This window comes from Aptenodytes patagonicus, chromosome 2, assembly GCF_965638725.1.
Source record: "Aptenodytes patagonicus chromosome 2, bAptPat1.pri.cur, whole genome shotgun sequence".
NCBI classification, from domain to species: Eukaryota; Metazoa; Chordata; class Aves; order Sphenisciformes; family Spheniscidae; genus Aptenodytes; species Aptenodytes patagonicus.
In genome coordinates, this window is record NC_134950.1 from 160,628,904 (window position 1) to 160,641,358 (window position 12,455).

The following is a 12,455-nucleotide window of genomic DNA, read 5'->3' on the forward strand; positions in this document are numbered from 1 at the left end:
ACGGGCTGAAAAGATTCACTTTCGGTGCCGAGAGCCATTGTTAAGTGCTCAAGCCCTTGCCTGGACCTGCCAGCTCACCTGGAGTCAGGAGCAAGGTCCCTGCGAGTTCAGGCACCACTCCCCATCCACAGCCCCGGTCTTTCTAGGTGAGGACAAGCAAAAATAGCAGCCGTATGCACGCCCACCCAAGGACGTGAGGACAACTGGCCAAAATCGACACAGACACTTTCAGTGAGTTTTTTTTTTAAATACATTTATTAACCAATGTTAACACATTAAATGACTCTATATATTGCTAGTCAGAGCAGCTTACAAAATGCCAGAATGCATCATAAACTGGACAGCCACAATGAATAATTACAATGTGCATAGTGGCTAAGCTCAACACTTTAATATAGCTTTATGATTTGCAGAAAAATTAATTTTAAATCATGATTCCTAAAACAATCAATTGTAATTTTACCTAAAACTTATACAAAACCAGGCCACAATCTTTTTTTTTTTTGTTTTGTTTTTTTTTTTCTTTAAAACACACAGTTTTCACGCTGTAGTAACTTGGAAATGTGCAACCGTGTCAACAGAGACAAAAAAGCCAAAGTAACACGAATCTTACTTTCATGCAGCTATCAGTTAAATATTACATATTCTGGAATGATTTTACACCAAAAATATTTCCACAATAACTTGCTTTCATAGGGGTGGATCGAAGTTTTGGAACTTGTAAAGTAATCGAACAAGATTGATTTTTAGTTGTGAAGTGTTTTACAGTCACAACACAGAGGCGACAAAAGTTAATTACACATTTATCAGGCAATAATGTAGCTGTGGTAATACAAGTTACCATCTGCTTACTATTTTTTCCAATCAACTTACCACTTAATTTCTGCAACATATTGGGCATTATTTGGCAGTATCTAGTCAATTAACTTATATCACCACTGTAGGTAAAAAAGATCAGGATTTCAGTGGTAGTTCACAGAAGTTTAGTTATATTTTCGCTTTACAATGACCCTGACAAATCCTAGAGAAAACTTTTTTAAAGGCTTTCCTCCCGATTCTTCAGCTTCCATCGGTCCATCATGTAATTGCTTTCAATAAATATCAAAGATCTAAATAAATATTTACAAATTATTCCTCTAACTTCTCAAAAAATAGCTGGATGATTAATGGGCATATGATTCAGTCTAAGACCAATCTTTGAAAGAAACTAAAATGCGGAGACACTTTAAAAGAAAAGCTATTTAAGTAAGCTTTACATCTATTTAAAAAAATTGTCTCTGAACATGGATGCAATTCATATATCTATATATAAAACAAACAAAAAGGAAATTATTTTTCAACTATCGATCCATTCCTATTGGTAATGCTTCTTAATCCAGACATTCCGCAAAATACAGACTTTTTACAAATCACGGCATCTTTAATACAAGAAAATTAACATGCATTATTCTTCATTCTGAGTACAGTGATGGAGCTCATTATTAGGCAATGACCCATTACTACAAACATAACGGCTTCTGTGAAACTTAAGTGCTTTTTCTCCTTTCATTCTCAAGTTACAATGGACCAGGTGACACCAGATCATAGGCAGTCAAATGACGTTGGATTGGGGAGGCTGAAGGGGGGCGCAATAAAGAAATTTGTATGCCTCATAATTCCGTGTATGAATAAAGGTAGTTGGTTTTGTTTTCTTTGTTGTTTTTTGGCTTTTCTTATTCTGGTTACAAGCACTCATGTTAGGACAAAGATGAAATGTGCAAACTTCAAAATTTAAATATTCATTTTTCTCTAAGATCCAGCTCAGTAAAAGATTACCCCAGTTCCCTGTGATTTCAAACTACAAGATCAAAGCTAATATTTTGTTATAAAAGTTATATATTGAAAAGAAATAATGAAAATAAAACACAGTTGGGAAATATTTAAGAAAAAATATGCAGGACTAGCACCTGCTGTGTCAACCCTGTTCCCTAAATTCAATCATGTACCCACTGGTATAACCAATAGATAATGCCTTTAAACAGTAAAATTAAGCTGAACAAAACCAGCTCAACAAGGTTAAGAAATAAATGTTACATCAAGGTAGTATGCTTCGTTTTTCTGAAACAGTTCTATACTTCTTACATTCAGATCTAGTTTTTAAATGTTCCTTTTGTTAAACTTGCATGATTTTTTTATTTTTAGATCCGCTGTTTTTAAAGATTAAAATCTCTGTAAAACCTAAAAATGTTTTAAAATTTGCTGAAAATGCAACAAATCCTCTAGTTTAAAATTATTTAAAGTAACCTGCTCCCACAGATGTTAAATTCATTTCGCTGACAAAATTTTGGAGGAGCATTAAACAGAAGATTGAAATTACTGTGCAAAATTTCTTTTACGAAAAGTGTTTAAAGGCTGGTGCAAAATGGGAAGCAAATTCTAAACAATTTTGGCTTCTTGGAAACAAAAACCGCTGTGTCTGAGAATAGCAATCATCGGGGTGGTTTTCTAGGGGAGGAATAACTCTTTCATCTTTTTCGGCGGCAGGTACGTTTGTGTTCAGCATGCCAGTGCTCCTGCTGACACTTGATGGAGCAGTAGGAAGTGTTCCAGCAGCAGTGGTACATGGCCTCCTCTTCACAGTTGTAGCACTGGAGAGAACAAACGAGACGAGATTACCACCCTCCCAGGATCCCTCCTTACCAACGCACAAGTGTTCTTACCAGCTCGTGGATGCACCAGCACATGCAGAGCAATACTTCTTTTTTATTTATGCTTGGGGCATCCAGAGGCAGGAGGGCATTTTTCACACATGCTGAGTAAAGCAGCAATCTTTAGCAAATCTGCACAATGCTTTCATATTTTCCGGAGTCTGGATTATTGCTTTTGAAAAAAACATCTCTCATTTAAGAAAACTCATCTCTCAGGGCAGTGGACTGACATTTTTCAGCCACACAGTGCAGGAACCATCTTTTACCCTACATTTGTATGATAGCACCCTGATCTATCTCTTAAAAGCTATGATAAATCAACAGGCACTTCTGGTGGGAACAGGTTCCGTGCAAGCTTGAAAATCGGCGTTTCTGAGGTTTCTTTACAAGCCTGACCTGTCCAGAGGTTGCTGGGCTAGGCAAATCTCAAAGGTCACAACAATAACATCACTGCAGAAAAGAATAATTCATTACCAAGTGGCTTGTTACAGCCCATTTAGGATAGGTCTGCAGAGAGGCTACTGTCATTGGGGTTTGCTGACTGCCAGACAGCGCTGCAATCTCGTGAAAAGAAAACCTCGTGCCACATCAGTGCTACTGAAAAGAGCAAGAAAGTGCCTTTTCCTTCAAGTCTTCAGAAACCAGAGAAGGTCTGTCATACACAGGATGGCTACATGGGCTGTTGCCCCTTGTCACGCCTGCCAGGATGGCACAAAGCTCCTGAAAGAAAGAGATGCTGCACAGCCTGTGATTTCTGCCAAAATACTTGGTTCTGGAGAGTGCTGCAGCAAAGAGGATTTCTACCCCAGAACACACAGAATGCCCCCAGTTTCCTGGTAGCTGGAAGAGCTACGTGGAAAATAACCCCATGGCCTCTGAGGAACTAAAAAAAGGGAATTGACATGCTGGTCAACACCACGGGTGGTCAACAAGCAGGTACGGCACCTAGCCAGGCAATGTGCCCTGTCTCCAGGTAGTTTTATACCCCTTCAGGGAGTGCTGCGAAAGCATTAACTATCATTCTGACAAAACCCTCTGAAGTAGGGCGGCATTGCTGCTAAAGGAACCGCTTATACTCAGCGCCCTTGAAAGTCAGGTTCTAATGATCTCAGGTTTGTCTTTCTGAATTTGGTCTGCTCAAAATCAGAGAGTATCTTTACAAATCCAGTCTGAAATGCTTATTGCGTGACGGGGAACAGAGGGAGGGATATCACACAGTCTGTGCAGGCTGCTATCAAACCACAGAATCACACACAATTTACTTTTTATGTCCTGTCTAGCTATAGCATTGTTAATAAAACAGAGAATTACAAAGAAAACAAACCCAACTGTCTTAAAACAAAACAAAACCACAACAACCCTACACACCACTAAAAGACAGATCCAAGAAAGCTGACAGTGACGTTGGCTAAACCAATAACTATTTATTTACATCAGCAATAAAAGGGACTGCCCTAGCTGTGTGAGAAGGGAAACTCTCCATTTTCCTTTTATAACTTAGCTCCAGGGAAGTTTATTTGTAGAAACGTCCGCAAACAAGTGTCCTCTCGAGAGCTGTTTTCCTGGTTTTTCATGTTGCTGGCTGCCCACAAGCCTGTGGGAACCATTAGGATCATCCGCTGGAAAGGTGCAGGGAACAGCTGTGTCTCTCCATTATGTACAGCATGGGCCTCAGCCCAGAGACCAGCTTCACATCTGCTTCCTTGGAGAGATCAAAAAAAGCTAAGACAGGAGAGGACAACTGATCTGTGGGTCCTGCACTTTCCTTTACATATGCTGGCCATAAGCATGGGATGTAAATCTCCACTTACAAAAGGAAAATAGTGTCATCTAAGCTGGTACCAGCACATGTGGCAGACAAGGCAAAATGCCAGCTGGCCTTAGCCCTCCTCTTTTCTTTGTATTTTCCTCTTTCTAAATGTTATCAATCACTTGGGTTTTTGTTTCAGACAGTACACATCACGGACAATGCTCATTCACTTAAAAACAACCTGTTGCAAGTTAGAATAAATATATTTTTAAATATAATTGAAAGAGACAGAAGTTAAAAATTACCTATAAAAATGAACTATGCACCAATTTAAATGAGGCTTATATGCAAATAAAAGAACTGGGAGAAATTAAAAAAGAAACATTGTCAAGTCCGGCCCTCTAGCCTGTATTCTGGAGGCCATCAAACTGCATAATCTCATGATCGTTATCCCTGCCTTTACATTTCTTCCTTTTGTTTGCTATTTACTTGAGGTATCTGTATTAAATCCAAATTTTCTGGAGGTATAAAAATGAAATTGGGTTAAGCCAAGGGGACTGTGACCAGTTAGAGCAACAGAAAAATGTTGTTCTTTAACTATGCGTTAGGCTCCTGAGGGCTGGGAGCGCGTCTTCTCATGTGCCTGTACACCACCAGCAAAATGATCCCTTCATCCTGACTGGATTTTTTTTTTTAGGTATGAGAAAAAGACAAATATAGCATGAATAACAGCAGCTGTATTCCCAAGCCAAGACATCTGCATTACGCAAAACCAGAGGTCTCTGCTTCTAATTAAAAAGCAAAGTCACCAAAACTCATTTAGTATGTGTGTTAATTACATGAGATTTTTCTAAGGAGGTATCATTATAATAGCAGCATACAAGAGTGGTACTACACACCAGGGACTGTCATTAGTACCACTGAAGGAAAAAATCACTGGGGACTTGTGTAATTGGACCAACTCCAGCCGCCTGAGGCTGTGTGTTGGCAGGCAGATCCATCAGCTTGAGCGCAAAGGTGTTTCTCCTTTCCCTCCCTCTCCTGCCACATGCAAACCAGCTGCCTGTATGATGCCTTCATTTAAGGTGGTGACTGACAGATAGTTCTGGGGCCACAGAAATAGGCAAGACTGTCAAATACTCTTTATATCTTTAATTGTCTTGCTCTGAAAGAGGCTTTATGCACATGATCATAAGATGCAGTGATGTGGCACCAGGGCACTCTCTGATTAGGCTAAAGGACATGATAAAGGCACATTGGAGCTGATGAAAGTAAGTCTCAGGAGTCTCTTTCATAAATTCTGCCTTCAAAAACACCAAAAAGCAGCTATAGCTAAGAGTCCAGACTCACAATCAAGTTACTGTGATTGAGTTACTGCCTATCAGCTGAATGGTGGCAACAGTTCACATGTGCACTCTTAACATTTGACAGAAAAGAGCTAATCTGACGTAGTTCTATAGTGGGCAAAGGCAATTCAATTTCCCTCTCAAGTGCCACAGGCAAAAGCATGCATGCAGACCCCAGCAGCTGGTGACTCATTAAACAGTAACTTGATGAAGTTGGAGACCTCAATAACTTCTCTAGTCTGCAGAGACAGGTAGACAGGGAGGAATTTTCTAACTGACAGAGATCCAAGTACTGCAGTATCGTAACACCCACAGTAAAATCTCTACTAGGAACAGAAATGAAGACTCTACAGGAGCTCTGGCATTTGAAGTAATTCTTCTCTTTACAAAAAACCAAACTCGTAACTGTGATAGTCAGCAACTGATTGTCTCGCCTTAGTATTTATTTCAGTCTTCTACAGAGCAGAGTTTTCTCTGCAGGAACCATTGTTTCATCTGTAAGAACAAGGACTGATGAGGCTGAACATAAACAAACAGCCCTTTACAGCGGAAGACAAACAGGAGCTGCGAGACAGAGCCAGAGCTGGCTGTCCCCGGGCAGCAGTGGCAGCGGGACGGCGGTTGTCCATCGCTGCTCAGATCAGCGTGCCATCTTGTGGCAAGGCACCCACACGCTTCTCAGCCGCATCTGGCAAAATCAAAGCTTAAAAGGAGGCGAGTAGAGAATCTTGTACCCACCCCACTGTATGTTATAGATGGCTATTACACTGCAGTGTGATCTCCTGAAGGCTGGCTTTCATTTCCTTGTTCTATGAAAATTAGCAAAGAAATAGCAAAGTTTGTATGTGTGCCAGGCTCACTGCTCCTCAGCATAACAGTCTCCACCCGTACTCTGTTATAGGCTAGCAGCACAGTATTACAGTACTTGCAATGTTTGAGTAGATGCTGTACAGCCATGTGGGAGAACACACTTCTGGCTCGAAAAGAAAACACGAGACACAAAACAAACAAAAAGAGGGAAAAGTTTGCAACGTGTAACAGAATGGTAAGTTAGATGTCTGTTTTCACTTTTCTAAAGGGCATACAAGCATGTTTTTTGTAGACAATGCTGCAGATTTGGGCTTAACTACTGAACAAGGGAGGGAAATATATTTCAGAAAGTCATGTCTTAAATACAAAAGAACATAAAAGAGCTGCAGAAAAAGCTAGGAAAGGAAAAGGCCAAAAGGATATCACTACCAGCCTTATTAGCAGGGGAATCCAAACTGATGCAGCCAGATATTGTACCCTCTGGGGCCTTGAGATCAAAGGAGTGTGAACATAATGCAAAACATGTCTTACATGGGGTAAAACTGCATTTAGAAAAAATATTTTGATACTAACATTGGATTGGACTCAAGAAGGTGGTGCTGTTAACACTACATAATTAAGATGGAAAGTAACCAGAACTTCGAGTTTAAATTTGGAGGTTAAGAAAATTTGAAAGCAGTAATATGAAGGAGAAAACCTTAAAGCTGAAAGATCAGTGAAAGAGCGGTGCAGTTAAAAGTGAGGAACAAATCACCTTCAATTGGCCTGCAGTATGCATTATACATTTCCACTTATTCTCTTGTAATACATTTTTGACACTTACCCACTGCTTCTTCTTGGTCTGGGAAATCAGTTGCTTGTGCTGGCCTGCTAGCTTCTTAATTTCTTCTAAAAATTCTTCTTTGCACTTCTCCTTTACCTGCTTACATTTTCTGTCCATCTCTCCTTGTGCGTTGGCCACAGCTTTATTTACAGCCTGCCTTTTCTCTTCTTCCATCTCTGTACGCAGCTGCCATAAGAAAGTCAGCAAAGGAAGTCAATGGACAGCTATTGGAATAAAAGTATCTTCTTTAAACCTCTACTCTTTAAACCCCTATTACTGATGTGGGTGGAGGTCACATAATTAGAGATATCTCCTATTTAGAAAACAAAAAGTTTTCTCCTTTAGAATTATAACAAAACTTCCATCCCATAAGAAACATTCAAAATAAAAATGTCACCGTATTTCTATTCTGCTAAGCATCTACAAAAACAGCTAAATACGTTCCATGTATATTTTGTCAATGATCAGTTTACAAATTTATGACTTTATCTTAGACAAAGATTTTGTCTTTTCCAAATCTAAAACTGCATATAAATCTATAGTGAGGGCACAATGGAAAATACAAAATAGAACATCCCTGAGTTCAGGAAGAGGTACCTTTTAGTGTTCATTGTCAGTGGGATTCCTTTGCCCTTGCTCAATTATCTAAAAGTTTGGTGTCTTAATCCTACAGGATTAACTCCCTAGGTTCATTCCATAGTCTTTCATCCAGAAGGAAATTCATCTTGTCTTAAGACAGGTACTTAAGAGAGGTCAAACAAACCCTCCTCTAAATCGTCCTGCTCTCTCCAGCCAAAGGTGACCAGCTCAGGCTTAGATATTGAATTTTAAACAGGTTATCATTAGATAAGAAAATTCAAACAAATTTCAGTGAATCTATTTAATGTTTAGGTCAGAAGATTGACAGAAGAAGAATTATTTATGAATAGCATTTAAACAATGCCATTGTTTACAATCACATTTGACAATGGAGACAAAGGCTTTGGAAACGGATACTCATGAATGAACAATTAGTTTCACTTTTGGGTCAAAAACTGATTTCACTGGACAAGAATCAAAAAAAGCAGGAGTTTTCTGTTTAAACTAAGGTCTGTTGGTATAGAAATGGTCTAAATAGCAATAAAGAAGACTATTTTTATGTGGTCTCTTTGGAAAAGGTTTTTTATTCATTTTCTTAAGGGTGGATGTTACAAAAATAGAAAAGAATGTGAAAAAAATCCACACTCCTCCTCTCCTCAAACCAGAGTGTAGGTGGTGTTTGACAAGTGTTACCTTTTCCACTGCCTCTCGCACAACTCTCTCAGTTTCTCTTTTGTGATCAGCTTTCATCCTGTCCTTGAAATCATTAAAGATTTTGGTGTATTTGTCATGGCACATGTTCTGACACACTCCATCATTACTGGTCTGGGTGCTCCGATGCAGCATTTTTGGAGAAGAGGCACTTAACTTCTTGGTCTGAGTTGAGACTGAAACTTTTTCAATGGGCTGAGGCATTGTGGGAATTTCCTGGCTTGAACTTACTGCTTCAGTTTCAGGTTCTGGCTCCTAAAGAGAAAGAACAAACTTGTAAATCCAGGTATCAAAATAGAACAAGTTAACTTTCAGTTCCCCCTGGAGAAAAAATGTTATATGACTAATGCCAGCACAATTAATGTGAAAGGTGTCTGTTGAAGACCTTCAGTGGTCAGGCTTTTCTGACTTCAGCTAGGAGCCCTCCAGAAGAAAGCACACGTATGGCATCAGTATGCCACACTCACCAGCCTCGCTTCCCAAAAAGTACCACCAACATCAGAGGCTATGCTGAATCACTGCAGATCCCTTGGGATTACTAAAGGGTTGCTATAGATTTTTCCCTGTACCATTTTCCTTGAAGAGACTGTAGCTGTGTGGCCAAGGTGCCTGAATTATTTTGGCAAACTCTGGGCTTACTCTGGCCCAACAGGCTCCACTGGAGTCTGTAATATTCCACTGATTTCATAGAACTGCTGCAAAGATTGATTAGTACTTCAAAGGTGCTTTGAAGATGAAAGACTAATGAGCGTCTAAGTCTTGCTTCCAATAATATAGAACTAGACTTGGATGACCACAGAAGCTTTCTGTAATTACACAATTATCAAGAAAGAAATCATAGTTACTGTAGTGTACTGTACTGAATTTAGCAGCCTATGTTATTACACTCTAACACCAATTGTTCCTGCTCTTTAGAACAGATAGAAGGAATATCCGTGCAAACTCTTATTGATATTTGAAGTGTCTGAAGACACAGACGAACATTTGTCTTTTTTTAACTTAGATTTTTTAAAGCTCATTTAACAGTGTACAGACGAAGCACACAGCCCTTGTAACACCAGACTTGCTCAGGACTGGACTTTGTGCCTGTAGTGTGATGGGGCACTGCTCGCACCAATCAAAAGGCTGTCTGTGTATTCCCTTTTGCAACCAATTACTCTCTAATAGGTCACTGTGATTGACTTCTGGATCACTGATCAAATATGAGCGGAGCTAATAAGGCAAATGTTAAGACATAAATATATGAAGCAAATTACAGCATTTGCTTGACAGAAAACACAATAAAAATGACGAGACTAGGATGTCTCCCTGTCTTGCACTCAAATATAGCTTGTGCCCCAGGGAACACAAACTGTGTGTCACTGCCTCCGTTGATGAAGGTGCCTCACAGAGCTAGCCCTGCGGTATTAGATACAACAGGGAGGCAGGTGCCCAGATATTAGGAGTGGCAATGTCTGTATTTCAGGTACCAGGGCCATCCCACATGACGCTGGTGCTAAAATACCTGAACCCTCCTCTGTAATGGAGTCCTGAGTCCTCTTCCAAGGACTGTGCATATGTGCAACTTTTTCTTAGTGTTCAACATGCAGCTGAAACAAGGCCAGGAAAAAGTACTCAAAAGTTAGGAAATATGAGATTTATGGCTGTCTCAGCAACTGCCCCCTTGTGTACGAGCTTAATAATACAGTCCCCTGGTTACATGATCATAGGTTTCTGTTTCCCCCACTTCATTCACTGTGCAAGTTGGATAAACAAGGAAGGAAGTTCCACGGACAAGGGTGGATATGACATTTTATAAACTCAATATTCTTGATCGTGCAAAACACTTCCTAATTTCTGCTGTTTATAGACTTACTAACTAGCCTGAATCTGTCATTAAAAAAAATAAATGTCGTAAGCTGACTGTTGATTTATTCATGATACAGAATATTACCACAATGACACCAGTGGCTTGCGTGTGGGAGGTGCCATTATGTTTGTTAGCAAGGAGGACCAAGCTATGGGGCTGGAACTTCCAAGATTAATACTGTAAAATCAGTAAAAGGTGTCAGAAACCGAAGGAGTGTCTATTAAAATTTCAGACTTTTTGTACTTTGCTGTCTCTACAAACACGGTAATTGAGGTTCCTTACTTCTTTCTTGAGTTCCATACTCTGGTTACGTCGTCCTTTCTTTGCTCTTGGTTCCTGAGTAACCTTCAGCTGTGAACATTAAGAAAAGCATATTGAATCATTCCAAAAACCAGTTCATATAAGTAGTATTCATTGTAACATGACTGATGTACCTTTTATTTTCGATTACTTGCAATTATTTAATTTAGCAAATAGAAAGTTGAATACTGTTCTTAAATGAGAAGTGCACACAATAAACTTTCCACATTATCACTGATGACTATGATTGCATGAAGGAACAAAATTCATGAACAAGTTCTAACATTCAATATGTATTTGCTAAAATACCCTTAACCATTCTTTTCTTCATTTCACACACAAGTTCAAACACTTGTTTTCTGGAATATTCTGATATCAGTGACCCATAATTAGGCAGCAGATCTTGTTGGAAGCCAGAAAACAGCAATAATTATAAAGAGAATGTATATATGTAAAGATAGTAAGATTATCCAGCCTTGCTATAATTGATTATAACTGTATGCTTGGAGGGGTATGAAACTTCATGCTTTAGAATAAAAGCCAATCTCCAGCAATAGAAACAAGGGTGAGATCTAAGTGGATGGTATATTATCTTGCAATGGCTTACAGCAAAGTTCTTACTCCTGTCTGTGAAGCATCCAGTACTAGCTAGTGTTAGTGACAGGATACTGCAGATTACTGCAAAGCGCTGAGTTTGACGGCTACTCTTATGTTGCTGTATCTGGGAAACCAGTGAAACGGGTATTAGCATTAACCAAGTGAAGGATGAACAGCTGGGGTGGAACAGAAAATATGCAAACGGACACTTTAAACCCTATAACTGACACTTCTGAAAAACTGGGAAAATGCCTCTGTTATCTTTCAGAAATATTATTTGTGACCATTTTCCTGTTTCATCATACATTGTTGCCTGACTGCAGACCTGACATTAAATAAAGGGGCTACAAAGAGTTAGCTAAGCAAACCAGGCTAAAAAAACCTAAAACCACTTTGATAAGGAGCATCCCCTTAAAGCAACATCCAGTTTTATAAGCTTTAAGTTTTTAGCTACAAATTGGATGATAGAACTGTTTGACAAAAGGGCAAAGGAAGAGGGTCAAAACACGCTGATTTTTTTAAAATACAGACTTAGAGAGAGGATGGTGGTTTTAAATGAGGAAAAAAGATGTTGCCAGGGAAAAGGCTGCCAAAAATACAGAGAAGCATCCTGCAAGATATGAAAATTTTACTGCCAAGTCTGTAATAGTGAATATATAACATCCTCTTGGACAATGAATGACTAGCAAGGTTCAGCTGTGATAAGGGAATTTCCATATGGCAATGCAAAGTTTTGTATCTTGGCCCTTTGTGCTTTTCACCTTTGTTAAAGCAATATAATTTTTCTTGTTTTGCAGAATTATTTTTGATGACTTTAATCAGTTGCTGGCCACGTGGTCCTCAAAGTGCAACGTTTGCACCTAACTTCAGTTGGACTTGCTGAAAATGTCATGGTTGGTGTTACTCAGGGATCTGTAACGCAGAATACAGTCCAAAGTGAACACACTCCAGCTGTGAAAAGGCTGAACAGCTACAGGGCTGTCCCTTGATGGGAGTCCAAGAA

At 39.4% G+C, this 12,455-nt stretch overlaps 1 protein-coding gene across 4 annotated transcripts in view; it reads right to left on the bottom strand.

The window, feature by feature from the left end:
• Positions 1 to 232: 232 nt before the first annotated feature.
• ZMYND11 (zinc finger MYND-type containing 11) overlaps positions 233 to 12,455 on the bottom strand; it is a 108,217-nt gene continuing 95,994 nt past the window's right edge. For all 4 annotated transcript variants that reach the window (XM_076331904.1, XM_076331902.1, XM_076331903.1 and 1 more), the window contains 4 exons: positions 10,838 to 10,906; positions 8,689 to 8,961; positions 7,417 to 7,602; positions 233 to 2,627 (listed from right to left, as the gene is read on the bottom strand). In XM_076331904.1, the coding sequence (XP_076188019.1) occupies positions 2,505 to 2,627; positions 7,417 to 7,602; positions 8,689 to 8,961; positions 10,838 to 10,906 (651 nt within the window). In that variant the 3' untranslated portion in view covers positions 233 to 2,504. The remainder of the gene's footprint in view (positions 2,628 to 7,416; positions 7,603 to 8,688; positions 8,962 to 10,837; positions 10,907 to 12,455) is intronic.